This window comes from Galeopterus variegatus, unplaced genomic scaffold (genome assembly GCF_000696425.1).
Source record: "Galeopterus variegatus unplaced genomic scaffold, G_variegatus-3.0.2 Scaffold1405, whole genome shotgun sequence".
Taxonomy (NCBI): domain Eukaryota; kingdom Metazoa; phylum Chordata; class Mammalia; order Dermoptera; family Cynocephalidae; genus Galeopterus; species Galeopterus variegatus.
This window is the reverse complement of record NW_007727516.1, coordinates 75,938-97,429: the sequence shown is the minus strand read 5'-3', so window position 1 is coordinate 97,429 and position 21,492 is coordinate 75,938. Positions and strand designations below refer to the sequence as shown.

At 35.7% G+C, this 21,492-nt stretch overlaps 1 protein-coding gene across 2 annotated transcripts in view; it reads right to left on the bottom strand.

Moving 5' to 3' along the window:
• Nucleotides 1-777: 777 nt before the first annotated feature.
• METAP2 (methionyl aminopeptidase 2) overlaps nt 778-21,492 on the bottom strand; it is a 37,033-nt gene continuing 16,318 nt past the window's right edge. For both annotated transcript variants that reach the window (XM_008576800.1, XM_008576801.1), the window contains exons 5-11: nt 16,790-16,951; nt 15,776-15,957; nt 14,876-14,970; nt 9,588-9,684; nt 4,426-4,529; nt 3,589-3,704; nt 778-2,861 (exon numbers count right to left, since the gene is read on the bottom strand). In XM_008576800.1, the coding sequence (XP_008575022.1) occupies nt 2,609-2,861; nt 3,589-3,704; nt 4,426-4,529; nt 9,588-9,684; nt 14,876-14,970; nt 15,776-15,957; nt 16,790-16,951 (1,009 nt within the window). In that variant the 3' untranslated portion in view covers nt 778-2,608. The remainder of the gene's footprint in view (nt 2,862-3,588; nt 3,705-4,425; nt 4,530-9,587; nt 9,685-14,875; nt 14,971-15,775; nt 15,958-16,789; nt 16,952-21,492) is intronic.

Genomic DNA, 21,492 nt, shown 5'->3' with positions numbered 1-21,492 from the left:
AACCTCTGTAGATCAGCTATTTAAGATCTTAAGCTCAGTGTTAACCACTGGAAGATCATGTATCCCTTTAAATGGGTTTATTTGCAGGTTGAAATCTTAATGAAGGACATAATATTCTGCAGAATGCTGTTTGCCATTAGTGATCATTTATAAGTATAAACTTGAAACATCTATTAGCAAATTTTTCCTAAATTTCAGAAAACAAATCTGGGGCAGCTGACAGTGACGTGCAATGAGAATTTATCACTGAACAAAAATCATTCATACCAAAAATATAGTGGGCATATTAAATGGCTAGGTCTAAAAATCATTCACTAAATGCCTATGCAAATTGTTACCTCAACTGTTATATACTTACACCTCATTAAAGATTTATGTGGTCAAGATACCTGAGTCTAGCCTTTAATTTCAAGAACTATTTTTTAAATGTTACACATTTTAGCATCTAATTTTAATGGGATTTAAAAATAACTGCTGAACTGTTTGAAATAAGTACAAGCAACTGTACTATTACAATGTAAAAATCTGAGAAAATGACTTGGACCTTTACTTTTAATCCCTTATAACATCTATGGAGGGAGGGAGTGTGTGGGGAATCGGGATATATGGGAAATCTGTAATAATTTCCACTAAATTTTGCTGTGAACCTAAAACTGTGTTTAAGTCTTAAAATAACCAACAAAAATGAAAACCTAAACATTTTTCTTACTGTATATCTTAAATCTCAACATGGACTTCTAGATTCTGCTAAATTGATCTAACAAAAACCCGAAAGTGTTTTGGTTGTAAAATAATTTACTAAAGGCACTATTGTTAAACATCAAACTAATTTGTTACCAATAAGGTACATCATTGTAAACATAACAATATCAAGAGATACATGGCTAGTAGGCAAACAATAGTTTTTTCTTTAAGTAACAGCTTTCCTATTTACAAGATATATCACTTTGAGCCATTCTGGAGGCATGCCATCTCTCCCAACAGTTACCTGGGGAGCTTGGAGCTCATAATTGAGATCACCACTGCTGAAGAGGTCTTATACAGCTCCACAATTCTTCACCCATAGGGGGTCAGTTCTAAAATTCCTGGGTTTGTTTAGAAATCAAGACACTTGCTTTATACTTCTCACCAAAGCACATCAAAAAGATATGGACTCAAAACCCCAAAGGAGCTAGCTGGAGGGCCCAAGCCCTATAATATGTCCAGGCATGAATTAGTGAGCTCTGCTACAAGCAAAAGCACAGAAGATTCAAAGGTAGCTATCAAACATTAGCACCATAGTAAAACATAGCTCATACAGCTAAAAACTACATTGTTTTCCCCACAAGGTTAACATTCATTTATAGCTCTAATGCTGAAAAGAGCAGCTTTTTAAAGTAACAAATGAGAATCTAGGTACAGAAGTCACAGGTTTCTCTTGCCATGAGAAAAACGTTAAAAACAGCATCCCAAAGGCAATAAAATCTCATTGTGTTTAAAGCATATACAAATTAGGCCTTTACCTTGGTACATAACAACTTTGAAATGTTGGAACATTCCTATCAAATTATTTACATATAAGAATTCAAGCAAGTTGTTAAAGAATCAGTAGTGGGGCTAAGTTCAAACAAGTAAATATACATCCTTATATTCAACTTAATATACTTAGCTGCTATAAGGAGGGTAACTGCAACCTCACTTCCTGAAATGCCACTTGTAATGAATTCAAACCAGTCAAGGGGCAGGGTGTTAACAGCGTTTGGCTCATTAATGAAAAAGCCTAATAAGATCCAAACATGGAAAGTTTTTTTTTTTTTTGCTTTTGTGGTTTTAATGCCCTTTTGGTTTTTTGAGTAAGCTCATTTCCCAATAAATACTACCACTGGAAAAAGATCTAAACGCCAAGGTTTCAAGTTGGCACAATGTTCCTACAAAGTCATGTTTCAATTAGTACATCTTTCCAATGTCAAGGAAGAAAATGAAAGACAAGCATATGGTCCTATAAAGAAAGGCAAAATATTCCTAAAGCCATACATTTATTTATGCATGTACACATCTTGTTTTAACCACTACGCCAGAAGAAAGTCTCAGTGTAGAGGTCTACAATCCAGATAAAAGTCTCTACATGTCCCCTACATTAAGTTTTGCTATTTCCTGTCCAGAATTATAACCACAGACATTGAAATGTAGCTCTCAGATATGAAAATGTCTTTATTTTTTAGAAAATGAATTCCAGGAAGGTTAAAAAGCAATACCAGAGGGCTTAGGTGCAGAATTGGATGTAATCATTCAAAGCATTCAAGTAAGAATATGGCAATATAAATACCCGAAAAGCATTTCTTACGTGTTCAAAACGAAATGTTTAAGTCATTCCTAACTAATTTGCGCTTTATAGCATTTCCTAGATGGGAGGAAAAACAGGTTAACATTTGAAAGTCCTGAAAGCTTTTTCCTTGGTTAATTACATTAGATGGTTTGCCTTTGATAAAATTCCTTCTTTTTTAAACACGGATAAAAGTATGACATGGGTCCACTGTTAAAACAGACAACATGTTGCAAATTAATTCTGGTGTAATGTATTCCAACAAAACTTAGAAAATAAAGATGCTGAGGTGGCTCTGGACTAAGTTTAATAGTCATCTCCTCTGCTGACAACTTCTTTACATGTTGGACGCAACAGTATGGTATGTTCAAACTGCGCTGTATATGATCCTTTAATGTCACATAATGGTGGATATGGATCTACAATGCCCAAGTCACACAGATTCTTCAAAGCCATCAAGTATTTACTTTCCCCCAAGCGATCCAGCCATCTGCGGCAGAAGGCAAGGGTGCCAAAGTTTTCATTGATGACATTTAACAAGTGTTTTGTTCTTGGAAGCCTAAAAGGAGAAAATCCAAGATTAACAGTTGGCAAAAAGAGTTATCAACCCACTTCCCCCATTAAGAAAAAACCAAAACTTAGCTTTTTCTTAGTAATTAAAGTTAAAAAAATTTTGTTGTTGCTCTTTGAACAATCAAAAGCTAGAAGGCATAATAGCCCATTCCTAGTTATAAATGGCAGCTGAATAGGAAAAACCTGCAAAAAGCTATTTTATTACATTTATGTGTCTATGCATGTGTGTGTGAAATTCCCAGTACAGGCCCATCTACAGAGTATTACTTTGGAATATTACTTTAGGAATATTACTTTAGGAATTTCTTTTTTTTGAGCATTAAGCTCAAAGACCTGCACATAAAAAGAGGTGTAAATCCAGCCTTCAATCATTTTCTCCAGAAGGTAAAAAAATCCAGTGTTAACTGAAATATGAAGTTTATCAACAGGAGAATATTAAGAACAAAAACCTTGTAATGCCAGCAAAAAGTCTCCAATAGTTATGATTATCAGAAACTTGATCTGAAGAGAACACTTGCCTATATCTTTATCTTTATCTCGGTTTAAATTTTTAACAGCCTAATTTTTTTGCTATATTATTTAAACCCACAGAACTTATTGTTAGGCTACAGAACCATACATTTATGAATGTACCACCTTTCTGTCACATTTTTTAAAATGCTGTTAACTGGGAAGAGATACTTATTAGTCATATAAAATTAATAGTCTCTCACCTTATTGGCACATGTCCAACATCAAAATTTTTCATGTAATGTGAACATTCCATATCATCATGAACAACTCCTTTTCCTGTACTACCAAAGGTTTCAATGGCATATATTTCTCCTTCCTTAAAAAATACATAAGGGTCAAGGGGAGGAAAGAAAAATTCAGAACTAATCAGAGTAAATGTTTCTTGACTTCCCTATCTGATGTAAGCAGCAACATGAAATATCCTCCTCAGGCACTTTTTTTTTTTTTTTAAATCAAAATTGTTATACATATTTTGGGGGTTCAACATTGAGATATGTTGATCAAATCAATATTACTAGCATATATATTGTTACAAATCATACTTATTCTTTATGTCCCTTGTCCAATCTCTCTCCATCCCCCTCCCCCCTCTAATTGCCCTAGATTTCTTCTCTCCTTCTGAAAGAATAATGGTTACTCTGTTGATTTGTTGCCTAGATGATCTGTCCAGTGCTCCTCAGACACTTCTTATCCAATCTCTCCCTACTTTATCTCCTGGTCTTTCTGCATCCTCCTATTAGAATGCAGACTATAAATGGGCAGGGAATTGTTTTGTTTACAGATACACCCCCAATACCTACTAAAGAGAATGGCACCTAACAGATGCTCAATGAATAATCATTAAATGTTGAAGAAGCAATCCTTTGACAACCCCAACTTCCATAGCTGACTGAGCCCTGGCCTGTCCAGACACAATCTGCACACTCAGCCCAACTCCTGCTAGGTGAGGATGGATGGCAAGCTAATTTTGTTCAACATACTATGGGGGGGAAAAAAAATCAAAACGGTTTTTCAGAAGTGATAAATGACATACATACCTCCATCCTTGTTGCCTCCCCTCCTTTCACAATGGGCACTGTTTTCCCAGCATGTATTCTATATTGACCAATTGAATGTCCATTTAGATTACGGATTGGTTTCACTGTCATAATAAATAGAGAAATAAGAGTTATTTAGGGTCTCTGGAAGCACAAACAGATCTCTTGGCCTTCTGGTAGAGTTCAAGCATTTATTTAAAAACAAGATATGGCTCTACTAAACAGCTTCACATTATGGTGGTTAAATATAAACTGGAATCTACTGGAATATGAAAGTCTTTTGCAGTGTTATTAAATACTAGAAAGAAGTAAGGGGGAATGGAAGAAAAATAAATTATGAGGACACAATGGGGGTCATCTCAGGAGATACTGTTAATAAAAAAATAAAATGTGATATACATGATTAGAAACATGAAAAGTATCTGTGTATGGTTATGGACCAAAAGGTAATGTGAATATGAAGATACTGTGTCAAAACGACAGTATTATGAAACCTTACATCAACATTCAAATGTTAAAAAAGAAAATCTAAATAATCCCAGTGACCACAGATTAATAATAGAATAGATAAACACTATTAAACAATAAACAAAAAACATTTAACAACTGGAATAAAACCTAAAGATAAAATGAGCAAAAGAAGGCACAATTATATACAAACTGTGTAATTCCATATACATACATATATATGTGTGTATATATGTGCATGTATATAATATATGTATATATAAATTGAGCATGATCAAACTGCTGTTTAGGGATGCATAATTAGATAGTAAAGACAAAGAAAAGCAAACACAAACACTTGAGTCCTGAAGACAGTGGTTCACTAGAAGAAGACTGCTATAATTGGGAAGAGATATATGAGGGTACTTCAAAACGTTCACGGAAAAATCAAATTAAAAAATACAAAGCATTCCATGAACTTTTTGAAGGACCCTCGAATGAGTGCTATGTTTTAAAGGTGTCCCCCAAAATTCATGTGTTGGAAACTTAATTCCCAATGCTGCAGTGTTGAAAGTTATAGCCTAATGTTACGGTTCTGGGAGCACTGCCCTCATGAATGGATTAATGCTGTTCTCAAAGGAGTGAGATCTTTAGAAAAGGATGAATTTGGCCCCCTTTTTCTTGCTCTCCCCCTCTCTCCCAGCCCTCACCAGATGCTGGCCCCTTGACCTTGGACTTCCCAGCCTCCAGAATTGTGAGAAATAAATTTCTGTCCCTTATAAATTACTTAGTCTCAGGTATTTTATTATAGCAGCACAAAATAGACTAAAGACATGAAATTCAGAGTCTTCTGGAATGCTGTTAAAACTTGATTTCTTGAAGAGTGAGCTTACATAGCTTTTGCAATTGAGAAGCTGAATTTCTACGCTTTGTCCATTTTCAGTGTTAACTATTTCAAAATTTAAAAAAAGGTTTAACAAATCTAGCTCTATGTATAGCCCTAGAATCATCAGTATGAGCTACCTTTCTTCTAGAGCAGAATTAGGTAGCAAGTTTTTTTTTTCAAATCCATATAAATGAAACAATGACAAGTATATTACAAATTTAGGGGTGTGGCACAGAAAAATAAAACTCTTAGTGCTCTAAAAGACCTTCCTTCTTATATAAACAATAGGCTAAATTTATTTTAAAATTCAGACAGCATTACTGTTTCTCCAAGACCTGGCAAACTGACTCTATAAAACAATCAAAAACGTTTTTGAATAAAATAGTTAGCCATACCAACCTAACACGTAATAAGTTAGAAGAAACAGGATACAGTGGTATCCATTTTTACTTATACAGATTGTGACAGCCACAGGCTAATTCTGGGACCAATATCTGTATAAGTAACTTCCTAATTCTATAGTTTCCTGATCAAGGGAGATAAAGGCACTCACTTGATGGCCTAGTTCTCCTGTGTGGTTTTTGGAATTGTTTCTGAAAGTTCAGCCCAGTCTATTGATTCATCTTTCCAATATCATGATTTTTCTATACTCTTTCTGCTTAAAATAAAAAAGTAAATTCTGTCACCTTCATCTAAGAACCCTGATCAATACAATAATGGGTATCAAAAAGAGGGATAATGAAATAAACCTAAAGAACCTAAAACATTGCACTAGCTTAGCGAATTCTGTCACCTTCATCTAAGAACCCTGATCAATACAATAATGGGTATCAAAAAGAGGGATGCTGAAATAAACCTAAAGAACCTAAAACATTGCACTAGCTTAGCGGAAGAGGTAAGAAGGCAGATATTAAGGATTCCAATGTTGCAGGCTGGAATTATTATGTGGTAACTAAATATTAAATCAAACTGTCACCTACTAATACCTTGAAAGGCAGACCACATGTCAACCAAGCTGTACAATTAGAAAACAGAGAAAAATAAAGGATACCGGTGTAAGTTGGCTGCTGTTGGAATTTATAATAATCTTGGCAAATTCTCATAAAAGAGAAATAACTCAGTCTAGAGGTAGTCAGTCTTCAGGTAGCCTATGGTTTTCATTTCATGTTGACTAAGTCACAAATTTGGAAAGAACAGAATAGACTCTTCATTTGTAGCAATGAACCTAGAAATCAGAAGGCTTATATTCTAGTCCCACAAATTCTTCAAAATACTTGGCATTTATTCTCTTAATCTGTTTTCTCCAGCGTTAGAATACTGCTTCTGGGAAGCTAATGTTATTACTAAGTCTGAGGTATTAACAGAAGCAGCAAATCCTAGAACTGGTTCTAAGTTTTTTAAAGTGCTGGACAAAACATTTTGCAAAGAAAAGCAAACTGGAAATGAGACATTCTATTTTCTAGCCTTTAAAAATTGTTTGTTCTCCTATGGCTTTGACTAGGACATGTGGAAAAAGTAAATTCACCCTTACTAAGGGACATAAATTTAAACCCCCTGCTTTTCATGTACAAACAAATTTTGAAAATTTCATGACAATAAATAAAAGCCAAAATCAGAATATGTGAACCATGGGTGGCAATCTAGTGCTATAATTTTCATTCTCTTCCACTTAGAGGAGCCACTAGGGAAAGACTAGGAATGTGGGGAAAAAGGGATAATAATGGAATATCCCCCCAAAGGTGGGAGGATTAACTTTGAATAAAAGAAAAAGTCCTTCTTCCTGGAAGGACAAAGAAAAAAAATGATAAGAGTAAGTAAAAGGTGGGATTTTCTTTTTGTGACATGTCAAAAGTTAAAGAATGTTAGGCCTCTTTGGCCACCTTCTGATCAAGTAAGTAATCTCCTAAGAGAGAAGGGAAAAAAGATGAGAACTTAAATAAGCACTATATTTGTGGCACCAATCCCAGAATGAAGAGCAGGAAGAGAGAGAAATGACAAGTATTTGTTGAATACCTAATAAATTCTAGGCACTGGGCTGGCTGGTTAGCTCAGCTGGTCAGAGCATGGTGTCGTAACACCAAAGTCAAGAGTTCAGATCTCTGTATTGGCCAGTCACCAGAAAGAAAAAAGAAAAAAATTCCATTGTAATTTAATTTACATTTTTCACAAACAAACAAACCATGATATCATTAATCCTATCACAGTCAAAGATTCTTGGGTACTTAAGAGGTTTATAGGATTTATCTAAATTCAAAGTTATAACCTCCTGACCCCAAAGTGTATTTTCTTCACTATCCAAGTGTGTGAGCAGCCTTAGGAGATTTTGGTTTGCACTGATGTTTATAGGATTAGAGATCTGCAGGAAAAGAATATCTGAAAATCAAAGCAATAATGAAGTTCAAGGTGTAAATGAAAGAATTGAAGTTGTCAACATGGGGTTTGGGCAGGAAGGAGGAAAATGAAATGAGTGGCAGATGGGGGGAATAAAGAAAACATCTTTTTTTGTTTGTCTTTTTCTGTGTCCGGCAACGGATCGCAACCCTCAGTGTCGCCCCCGTACCGGACCGGGACCGGCAACGGGATCGCAACCCTCGGCGCTGCTCCCGCGCCTCGCTCAGCCAGTGAGCGGGAACCGGTCTGCATGTGGGATCCGAACCCTCAGGCGGGAGTGCCGCCGCGCTTCCCAAGCGGCGCACTATCCAGTGCGCCACCGGGCCGGCCCCAGAAAACATCTTGATATAAAAAAAGCTATAAAGGAATGGAAGAAGCAAGCAATAAATGTAAAGAAAATGAAAGAGCTGGAAAGAAAAAGGCTAGCTGCTGTTTAAGAGTATAGACTAGTGATAAATTCCAGTCAGTATTTGGACATGGAAGAGGACTGTTATGGAGGTGAAAGTCATCGAGCTCACTGGTCAGGTGACAGGTGATGCCCATGTATTAACTGGACTGCCTGTATAGATATTGAAGCCACCCAGGATGCCAAAAGAAGTTAGGATGGTGCCAGATGTCAAATTCAAGCAGTTGAATGGACTTTAGAAATGAGAGAACAAGGACAGGCACTGTCAAGTCTGAGAGGAAGAGCCACTTCTGTACTTTGTAGAAATGCAACGGTTATAATTGCAACAGGGAAAATCAAAGAATGCTGTGGAAAATCAAAGAATGCTGAATAATGAGAAGAATTTCCTGAGGGGCAAGGAAGCAAGATGGGAGTCTCCACTCAAAGATCTATAAAGGAGAGAAAGGATACAAAGGAAATGTAGAAAATATTCTGCAAGGAAGTTATTAGGGTTATAGACAGTAATGAGCATAAATGAGGGAGGATGTTGGCTGGCAGATGATCAGGTAGACCTGGGAGTTGGGAGGAGGCTGGACTGATGGAGATGAATATAGAACACCAGAAAGCACTCTGGGACTACATACCTAAAGCAGTGGCTGGGAAAGACCGGGAGGCAAAGGGGCTTAAGAATTGAAGGGACACACAGGAATTAACTAAACTCCAAATTCTGAATGTGACTCATATAAAAAAAAAAAATTGGGAAGTCATCAATAGAAAGGACCTCTGGCTTCTCCCTGAGCCTTGATTTGACTAGTCACAGAAAACCTAGTCCATATTTTGGCTATCCTAGGAATTCCCCAGCTGTCTTCTTACCATTTAACAGAATAGCCTGGCAACAGTTCCAGGTTAAGTGGCCACAGTATTCCTACCATGCTCTGAGCAGGCCATTTCCTCTGTTTTCCTTCTTTATATTCCCAAGATATAAAGATGAAGCAACCCAACGGCAGTTTGTAAAATGAATTTCAAAATAAGACACATTTTAAAAGAACAAACCTTGATATGTCTTCCCATCTATTTCAACTTCATATGATTCCATAACTTCTTGGATGGCCTCACCAACATCACACAGACGAACATCAATTCCAGCACACTAAAACAGAATAATGTATACTTTGTTATTCAAAGTGCAAAATACAGCAACTTAATTTCTTAATATTTTACAGTAAGAAACAATCAGAAAAAATGCTTTGTACATTATAACTTCCTGCATAAAAGACTTTAGGAAGCATTAAGGGAGATGTAAGAAGCATTAAGTGGAGAAGTAAGCAACAGGCACTGTCTCCCCTACTAGATAGCAAAGGCACCAACAGAATCCATCTGATGTTAACAATTTGGGAATTCTGGAGTCTACTGAAGGCTTGCAACTTCCAGGAAAAGGATTGGATGGCAAAGTGCAGTTAATTTTTATCAATTTTAGCTTTTGCACAGTAGCGGTAACCCATCCCCTAACACAAGACCTGTGGCAGGTATCTGTTCCTGGAGTAACCTGCACACAGCTTGGGGAAGCCAGTGTGGTATCCTAAATATGGAGGATCTGTGCTCTAATACCTGATTGCTACTTCTGGTCACAGAGGTGCAGACAAAGACCTGGGCGGCCACTGCTGCTGCACCTCAACCTCTAACCCTACTCCTCTGGCTGATGTGACTGCCAAGAGATTTAAAAAAACAATGTCCTATTTTCTCCCCTCCCTTCATTTTTCTCTTTTTCCCCTTTTGGGAGCCAGACATTAAAGGCTAGGACATTTAAAAACAACTGCATATATGAGAAAAATTAACAAGTAAGTACACACACACAGGGAAAGGCACAGGCTCAGAAAAGACTTCAGAAAACCTTAAGCTTACACCTCAGGTGAATCCTTGGCCACAGAGCTACACAAATTTTTTAAAAATCCAAAGATAATAAACAAAAATAATAACAAAAAACAGCAAACCCTGCGGAAGGGAGAGAATCTGATTTCCAAGGTTACCACATTAGATTGAAATGTCCAATGTTTAACAAAAAATCACAAGGCTTACAAACAAAATAAGAAAGAACAACGCAAAGGAAAAAAATAACCAACAGAAATTATCCCTGAAAAAAAGCTGATGGCAGACAAAGACTCTAAAACAACTCTTTTAAAGATACTCAAAGAATTACGGGAGGACATGAAGAAAGTCAAGAAAACAATGTATAAACAAAATGAAAATATAAGTAAAGAGAAAGGAAACCTAAAAGAAATTAAAAAATTGTGGAGCCGAAAAGTATAATAACTGAAATGAAAAATTCACTAGCGGAATTCAAAGGCATTTAAGCAAGCAGAAGAAAGAATCAGCCAATTTGCAAATAGGACAAGGGAAATTATCATGTCTGAGGAACAGAAAGAAAAAAGATTTAAAGAAAAGTGAACATAAACTCAGGGACCTGAGGGACACCATCAAGTAGATCAATATATGCATTGAAGAAGTGTCAGAAGGAGAGAGAGAAAAAGAGACAGAGTAAACATTTGAAGAAATAATGGCTAGAAACTTCCCCAAATTGATAAAAGACATGAATATAAACATTCAAAAAGTTCAAAGTATGATGAACTCAAAGAGACCCACATCGAGACACATTACAATCATATTTTCTAAAGACAAAGAAAGGGGCCGGCCCGGTGGCACACTGGATAGTGCGCCGCTTGGGAAGCGCGGCGGCGCTCCCGCCCGAGGATTCGGATCCCACATACAGACCGGTTCCCGCTCACTGGCTGAGCGAGGCGCGGGAGCAGCGCCGAGGGTTGCGATCCCGTTGCCGGTCCCTAGTCCGGTACGGGGGCAACACTGAGGGTTGCGATCCGTTGCCGGACACGGAAAAAAGACAAAAGACAAAAAAAAAAAAAAAAAAGACAAAGAAAGAATCTTGAAAGCAATAAAAGAGAAGTGACTCATCCCATACAAGCGATCCTCAATTAGATTATAAGCAGATTTCTCATTAGAAACTTTGGAGGCCAAAAGGCACTGGGCTGATATATTCACAGTACTAAAAGAAAACAAACCATCATCCAAGCATCCTATATCCAGCAAAACTGTCCTTCAAAAGTGAGGAGAAACTAAGACATTCCCAGATAAACAAAAGCTGAGGGAGTTCATTACTACACCTACTGCTATGGTTTGAATGTACCCTCCAAAGCTCATGCTGAAACTTAATCCCCACTGTAACAGTATTAAGAGGATGTAAAATCCAACTGTGATATTTGAAAGGTGGGGTCTTTCAGAGGTGAATCTGTTTACGGATTAATGGGCTACCATGAGAGTGAACTGGTGGCTCTGTAAGGAGAGCACACATATGCACACATGCACACGTGGCTCTTGCCCCCTCACCACATGATGTCTTGCACCACCTTGGGACTCTGCAGAGTCCCTACCAAGAAAGTCCTCACCAGATGTGTCCCTAGACCTTAGACTTCCCAGCCTCCAGAACTGTAAGAAATAAATTTTATTTATTTATAAACCACCCAGTTTTAGGTATTCTACTATAAGTGACAGAAAACAGACTGAGACACCTGCCCTGCAAGAAATGCTCAAGGAAGCCCTACAAGGTGAAAGGACACTAGATAGCAACTTGAAGCCATGTAAGAAATACAAACCTCAATAAAGATAAATAAAGGGGCAAATTATAATAACTAGTATTATTGTAATATTTTGTAAAACTTTTTTTTTCTACATGATTTAAGGAACTAACACTTTTTTAAAAAAAATTAGTTTTAATCTAAAAGCTAGTATTATTTTAACTTTGCTGTGTAACTCCACATTCTGTTTTCTACTTAATTTAAGAGACTAATGTATTTAAAAGAATTATTAGCTTATGTCTTTGGGCACACAATGTAAATCGATGTAATTTTGTGACATCAAGAACTCAAAGGGGTGAGACTGGAGCTCTAAAGGAGCAGAGTTTTTGTGTTATTAAAGTTAAACTGGTATTAATTTAGAGTGTTATCACTTTAGGATGTGAAATGTAATAACCATGGTAACAACAAAATATACAGAATATACACAAAAAGAATTAAACATTTTACTACAAAAAAATCAACAAAACAGCAGTAATGCAGGAAATGAGGAACAAAAAAGCTGTCAGGTATGTAGAAAACAAATAGCAAAATGACAGACGTCCTTCCTTAGTAATTACTTTAAATGTAAATAAAAGGTTCGGTACAGCAAGAAGGTATAACAACTATAAAAATTTACACACCTAATAACAGATCATCAAAATATATGAAGCAAAAACTGACAAAACTGAAGGGAGAAGCAAGCAGTTCTACAGTAATATTTGGAGACTTCGATACCACACCCTCAATAATGGAGACAGAAGGAAACAGGACTTAACACAATAAACCAAATAAATCTAACAGACATATAGAACACTCCACCCAAAAATACATACAACACGTGAAATATTTTCCAGGATAGACTATATGTTAGGCCACAAATTAAGTCTCAGCTGATTTAAAAAGATATTCAAGGGTACTTCAAAAAGTTCGTGGAATGATTCATATTATTTTTTAATTCTATTTCACCATGAACTTTTGAAGTACTCTCATATCATTCAAAGTATCTTCTCCAGCCACAACAGGATGAAGTTAGAAATCAATAACAAAAGTAAAACTAGAAAATTGACACAACTGTGGAAATTAAATAACATATTCTTAACCAATGGATCAAAGAAGAAATCACAAGGGCAATTAGAAAAGGAAAACACAATATACCAAAACATATGGGATGCAGTGAAAGCAGTGCTAAAGGGAGAAATTCACAGCTATAAAAGCTTACATTAAAAAACATAAAAGATCTCAAGTCAACAACCTAATGTTACAACTTAAGGAACTACAAAAAGAACAACTAAACCCAAAGCAGAAGAAAGAAATACGATTAGTCAGAGATAAACAGAATAGGAAAAAATACAGGAAAAAAAAAAAATCAATAAAACCAAAAGATGGTTCTTTGAAAAGATCAACAAAATTGATAAACCTTTACCTAGACAGACTAAGAAAAAAAAGAGAAAACTCAAATTAGTAAAATCAGAAATCAAAGTGGAGGGTGGCCAGTTAGCTCAGTTGGTTAGAGTATGATGCTAGGTTTGATCCCTATACTGGCCAGCTGCCAAAAAAAAAAAAAAGAAATGAAAGTGGAAACACTACCACTGATTCTACAAAAATAAGAATGATTATAAAAGAGAGTTATGAACAATTGTGTGGTAACAACAGGATAACCTAGATGAAATGGATAAATTCCTAGAAACACACAACCTACCAAGATTAAATCACTAAGTAATATAAAATCTGAATAGATCTGTAACTAGTTATGAGACTGAATCAGTAATCAAAAATCTCCCAGCAAAGGAAAGCCCTGAACCTGAAGGCTTCCCTTATGAATTCTACCAAGCATTTAAAGAACTAATACCAATACTTCTCAAACTTTTCCAAAAAATTGAAGAGAATACTTCCTAACTCATTTTGTGGTTGCCAGGGGGAGGGTGAAATCAGGTGTTGTTTAATGGGTATAGAATTTCCATTTTGCAACAAAGGTTATGGAGATGAATGGTGGTGATGGTTGAACATCATGAACGAACATAATACCAATGAAATGTACACTTAAAATGATTTAATATGGTAAATCTTAACACACTCACAAAAATTATGGGAGTGAGGTGCTGGGCTACACCAGGGCTTAGTGGGGAGGAAGGGATGAATCAGTGGAGCACAGAAGATTCTAGGGGTAGTGAAAATACTCTGTATGATACTATAATGGTGGATACATGTCAGTATATATTTGTCAAAAACCACAGAATGTACAATAGTAACAGTGAACCCTAACATAAAGTATGGACTTCATGTGATATGTGTCAACACTGGTTCAATGATTTTAAGAGATATTCAAATACCTCTCTAGTAGGGGATATTGATAGTGGAAGTGATTATGTGTGTGTGGAGACAGGGGGCTATGGTATATGGGAAATCTCTCTACCTTATGCTCAATTTTGCTGTGAACCTGAAACTGTTCTAAAAAATACTCTTTTTTAAAAAAAGTATAAAAAACAAACACTGCCAATTTGACCAGCAAAAATAGATCCAAACTCTGTTTTAATAAATATCAGCAAAGTTGGAAGGAAAAAAAAAAAAAAGACTTTGGTACACTATATCACAATTACCCACTTAAGACCCTAAGGGCAGTGGGCCAGTCTTATTTACCTTAATTACCCAAAGACCTTAAATAGGCTATAAGTGCTCAAAATATGTTGAACGAAATGGTGCTTATAGTTCACATACCTTTATTCCAGTATTAGTGGCATCTTTTACGGCTTTTAATAATGTATCATATTTGGGATTAAAAGTAACAGTAAAAGCACAGTCAATAATCCTACCTGAAAGAGAAAATTCTTCTTTAAGTTTACTTATCAATTTAACTACTTTGTAGCATCTACTCTATTAACCTTGCTAGTTAACAGGAAAATAGAACGATGGGCTCAAATGAAGGTAGCACTCTAAATACACCGAGATCATTCATCAAAGAGGCAAAAACGTAGAAAGTATACAAAGGATTCAGAATTAAAGGAATAATTACAGGGTAAGTATGCATTACTCTAAGACGGCACCAATTCAGTACTCACCCAGGCAGTTATGCAAACAGAAACAAAATGAAAGCAAGACAAGACTAGGGAAATAAGGAACTGCAATGTAGGGCAGAGAAAATGCATATGATCACAGAGCCCTAAACAGTGCCACTTCTCCAATTTAGTAAAACCTTAGGTAAGGTTTAATGTTCATCTACGTTTACTTTCTCACCTATTAAAGTGATATAGCAAGGTACTTACCTGACAAAGTTTTGGGGAGAATTTCAAAAAGCAAACATGTATATTAAGGTTGATAACTTAAAGGTTCTAAATAAATATTTGTTGTTAATATTCAAATAAATGATGGATGAAACCCGAATGAAGAAATGTAGTATTGTATTTTTCATGCCTTGATACAAAACCTCAAATACCCAACAGTTTTCATTTCACTCCACTTAGTAGGATGCTTTAAAGTTAATCTCAAAATGTGCCTCAACACAGGTCTACTGAAAAGTGAGCAGGAAAGAACAAAATTTGGGAGTTCAATATTTATAGCTCCATCCAACTGAGGTTTTTGGGGGTCAGGGTGGGGTAGGAATTATTTCCAATAACTTACCATTTATATGTGTCCCAAAGTCTATCTTACAGATGTCGTCATACTGTAATACTGTTGTGTCACCAGCATTGGGAGTATAATGGGCAGCACAATTATTGAGAGAACACCCAGTAGGAAATGCCAGGCCTGCATTTAATCCATTTTCTTTTATTAGCTTGCGGGAACAGTCTTCCAACTTTTCACTAAAACAAAAAAGAAAAGGGAATTTGTTTACTTCACATTCATAAACTTATATACCTTACAGCTCATCAGGTCCAGAAAGTTTACTAAAACCCTTAAATTACTTTCTGGGAGTAACCTGAGCACTTTCTGAATGTAAATAAGTAACAATTCTCCCATAAACTTATATACCTTACAGCTCATCAGGTCCAGAAAGTTTACTAAAACCCTTAAATTACCTTCTGGGAGTAACCTGAGCACTTTCTGAATGTAAATAAGTAACAATTCTCCGATGCTATGAAAATAGCTCATCTTTAAAAGACAAGGAGTTTAATTCCACTAGAAACCTGGAGAAAATGCAATCCTCTTTCAAATTAGTTTACCAGGAATAAGAGTCTCGAATTAGACAAACTGAAATGCGAATTTCACTTGCTCATGTTGCTTATGTTTAACACTGCCTGAATCAGAGAACTAAGCTGTCTTTTACTCTAATCATTTCTCAAGGAGAAAAACTAGAGGAAATAATTGCTTTTATTGGTTTTTTTCACTGCATTTAATCATGTATTGTGTTTAGGTACTTACTCAAAGAATTTTTATTTAATATGAATTGTCAGCAAAATAACAGATTTCCAGACAGAATTAACAATCGCTAATGAGTGCATGTGCACGAGTGTACATGTGTACAAAACAGAAGGTTTCTTCATTACAGTGATGCTACAAAATCTTAGCAGATATTACTAGAACTTTACTTAAAAGTTTTACCAAAGTGATAATGAAAGCCAACCATCACAACTGGAGAGCTAGTACTATAAAAATTTTTTTTATCATGTTCTTATAAAAATGTATTCCTTTTACCAGATTTCTATCATCGTCATCCCAGGCTTGATCCAGCTCATAACATATTTTCTAACTTGTCGATGTGCTTCCGCAGCCTCTCGAAAATCATTCCAAATCTCTTCACTAGCCTGATCTAATGCTTTCTTTTCTTCACTTGTAGTTCTCCAAGCAGCTGTTCGCCTTTAGAGTAGGCAAAGTATAGTATTAGTCATTTAAAAAACAGCAGAACAAAGACAAAAGCTGAGAGATAAAAATATACTAAGTAATAGAAGACATTTTAGTTAAAAATACACTACATATTTAGTTTCTTTATGTCAACAAAGTTTCTGAAATACAAAAAGCCACACACTTGCAATCAATCCAAATCAAGCTAAGCCTTTTGTAAGACTCAGGGTGGAGGTGAGGGAGGGAGAAATCTTTAAGATAGATTTCATTCACAATCACAAGGACTGATACCCTAACAACACAAATGTCAAGAAAGGGGAGAACTAGAAAAGTCAGAAGACTCTAGAAACCAAGTGCGTGAAAAAAGTCACTCTTCCACCTGAGGTGATATATAGTTAAGAGATGTCAAAGGAACACAACAAAATTAGTATTTAACTTTGCCAACAGGGTAAGTACTAATCCAAAGACCTAACCTAGAAATCTGCATAAACTTTCCTCGAAACACATAATGTTACATGCTTGTACACGATTTTTCTAATTGTGTATATGTTAGAGGTAATCTTCTTTGAAAGATATGGCTCACGTATGTTAACACTGCCAGGGGTAAACAAACTGATTTTTATATTCAGTATCAGAGAATAAGACCCACTGACTCCTTTTAAGCACTACATTTCCAAAAAACATTAACTGTTTTAGAATGAAAATCTTTTAAAGATTTGTTACAGCTCAGTGAACAGAAGTATACATTACACTGAAGTATAAAAGAGATGCCTTCAAAGAATACCCTAAGCCAGTGGTCAGCAAACTACAGCCTCCAGGCAAATCCAGCCTGGTGCCTGTTTTGTAAATAAAATTTATTGCAACACAGCTGTGCCCTTTCATTTATGTAATGCCAATAGCTACTTTCATGCTACCACAGCAGAGTTGAATAACAGTAAAAACCTAAAATATTTACTATATGGCCCTTTACAGAAAAAGTTTGCCCAACTCTGCTCTAAATTAGAGACACCTAAGCTAAAGTCCCATAACACTTCCTGAGTTTTTCTGTGTGCCACTCAAATTCACTATAGATTATTTCCTACTGCTGCTGCTACTTGTGTGCCATCATCTAGCACCTCTAATTTGCTACAAAGGCCCAAGGAGCTGTCCTATGTGACTCCGGCACTGGGGTACTATACGGAAGCATCAGAGACTTCCTTGGCTTCTTTTAGAAATGTATATTGGATCTATCTACTAATGTTATCATATAACAAAAATACTACAGTACCATCAATTTAAAGTCAATTTTAAACTCTAAGTATTTAAATATGTACAAATTACTTTTATAGGAACAGTGAAAACTCAGGCAACTTCTAATCAAAGTGTTCAAACAAACACCCTATCTATGTATAAGACCATCAGACTAGAAAGTAATAGGATAAGATCCTTTAAAAAGTATATTCTCGAGGGCCGGCCCAGTGGCACACTGCTACAGTGCGCCGCTTGGGAGTGCGGCGGCACTCCCGCCGAGGGTTCGGATCCCGCATGCAGACCGGTTCCCGCTCGCTGGCTGAGCGAGGTGTGGGAACAACACCGAGGGTTGCGATCCCATTGCCGGTCCTGGTCTGGTACGGGCGCGACACTGAGGGTTGCGATCCATTGCCGGACACCGGAAAAAAAAAAAAAAAAGTATATTCTCGAGAAGTGGTTCAACTTTTTCAGCTACAATACACATACAAGTTGCTTGCTCCATGCTAGTGACAGACAAGTTACATTCTAAGGGTGCCACAATTTCCTGACCTCTAGTTGTAACCCCTGCCCTTTCTCCCCCACTAATCCAAAAATCTTTCCTGGAGAGAACAATCAGAAATTGGATTAAAGAAACTATTTTTGCTGAAAGTCTTAAGTTCAAATTGAAAGCCATTAGCAATACTTAAGAAACCTACCATCAAGGTTAGTAATAATAACTCCAGGCTCAAACAAAGGACAAAGACTATCATGAAGGAGTCTCTCCCTTTTCCTACACTTGATCTTTTGATGGTCAGTCTATTTACCAAAAAAATCGAAATTATTAAGATATGATTAAAAAAATAATGATCATTGTGAGTTCATAAGTTTATTTCAAAAGTCAATTAATTCATCCAACTGACAGAGGCAGGGCAGAAATGCTTTTTAAATATATTATTATGTCTGTAAAACAAAACTTTAAAAACAACTGCTGCTTAAAAGATAATCTTTACAGGAAATATTTACAGAGTATGTAAATTCCTCCCACCTCTTTGATATTTCAACATCTCATCATTTTTACTAGTGGATGTACAGAAGGGGGAAAATATAAGTAAAATCAAAAGATACAAATAAAAATATACAAACATTAGTTAATTTCAAATAGCCACAAATATTTCTGAACCAATGGCAGGTAACTTAAAAGCTAATTATATTGTATTTTTAAAGCACTATATGCCATATTTATAAAACCCTTTAAAAATACTTGCCTGTCAGATCCCCATATAGCATGCTTTTAACCCCAAAATAATTAAAATGCACTGAGATATGACACAAATTCCTTCCTCTGAAAACTGATACTTAAAAGGTAAACATAAAACATGCTTAAACTCTGCCTTTAAGATGAAACTATAGGTGATTCTCAGTTAATAAGAGGAAACTCTTCTTACAGAAAAATATCAGCTAATAAGTGCAGAAGGAATGACGGAATTAGAAATCCACCATTTTGCAGTCCTCAATAAAATAACTGATAAAGCAAGGATCATCAATGGACACTAAAACAATTAATTGAAAGGTTATTAAAGAAAAGGATATTCCAGTGTTAACCAAAGTACCCCACGGATTACTTGGAAACTACAAAAAGAAAAAAGTAACTTAAGAAAAAAAAAGCTGGCTGTCACCATATTAATCAAGTGATCAAATACATTAAAAGTAATAGTAGGACAGCCTGTCATTACATCTAATGCAACAAAATATGTTACAATAGGAAGGTCACAATCACTTACGATATATCCCTGTCAAAATGTTTAACCTAAAACTAATCTAAGCCTGTTTACACCTAATTCCAGTTAACAGAAAATACGGAAATAGAAGAAAAAAGTTAGCAACAATACAAAGAAACAACTGGAGAAATCCCAGAACGTGAGACTTTCTATAACTGCCTAGTTTCTTCAAAGAGTCAGTGCAAGGGAGAGAAAGAAAGAGGTGGGGATTCTAACCATATATAATGTATGAACCTTGACTGGATCCTGGTTTTGGAAAATATAAATAGCTAAAAAGATGTCCCAAGGGAGAAATCCCAGAACGTGAGACTTTCTATAACTGCCTAGTTTCTTCAAAGAGTCAGTGCAATGGAGAGAAAGAAAGAGGTGGGGATTCTAACCATATATAATGTATGAACCTTGACTGGATCCTGGTTTTGGAAAATATATATAGCTAAAAAGATGTCCCAAGAACAACAACAACAACAAAAATCTAAATATTAAGCAGGTGTTTACATGTGATAACTTGAAGAATGTCTAATTCTTGAGATGGTTGAGTTTTTATAAGTGAAGAGTCAAAATATCTAAGACATTTTTAAATGGTCTGGCAGGAAAAAAAAGAAACAAACAAAAAGGAAGGAAAAACAATCAACAATAACCAAAAATTACATATATATGAGAGATAAAACATATATGGAAAAATATTAAGAACTGTTAAATACAGGTAGTGAGTTCATGACACTATTCTTTCTACTTTCTGTTTAAAATTTTCATTAAACGGAAAGGTTGAAAATGACATAAAGATATTTATCCCTGCATTGTTTATAATAGCAAACAACTAGAAATAAACTATATGTCCAGTAAAAGAGGACTGAGCACAAAAATTATGGTATACACATTTATTCAGGCATTATAAAATACTGTTTTGCAGTATAGTTATATCTTGAAAAACATTCCCAGGTATTTATAACACATTTATATAGAGGGTTTAGAGGAAAAAAACACTAAATGTTAACGGTGGGTTTTATTTGTTGGCAGAATTAAGGAGATTTCTTTCCTTGCTTTATCTTTATTTCGTAACTGTTCTATAATGAATACGTATTGCTTATAAAATTAATAATTGCCACAAAATGTTGCCTACTAAATTTAGAAACAGGCATCAAGAATTTCAAAATGCTTTTTCATTCTACTTCTAGGTATTTAGAATAAGAGAAAAATCGTATCTGATTTTTAACAGACTAAAATGGTCAGCAAAGAATTTTTTTAATGATATAAAATTGGCAACAATACATGTACGTTCAAAAATCTGGAAATGAGTAATAAAACTATCCTAAATACAAAATAGAATAGCACTATAAGCTACTAAAAATTGATTTCTTGGGCTGGCTGGTTAGCTCAGTTGGTTAGAATGCAGTGTTGTGAACACCAAGGCCAAGGGTTTGGATCCCCCTACTGGCCAGCCACTTTAAAAAAATAAAAGTTTTCAAAAAATTTTTACAATGCAGGAAAGGCACACAGAACATTAATTTTTTAAAAAGGGCACAAACCATCATAGGAAAAACAGATTCAAGCAAGGATCATCAATGTATG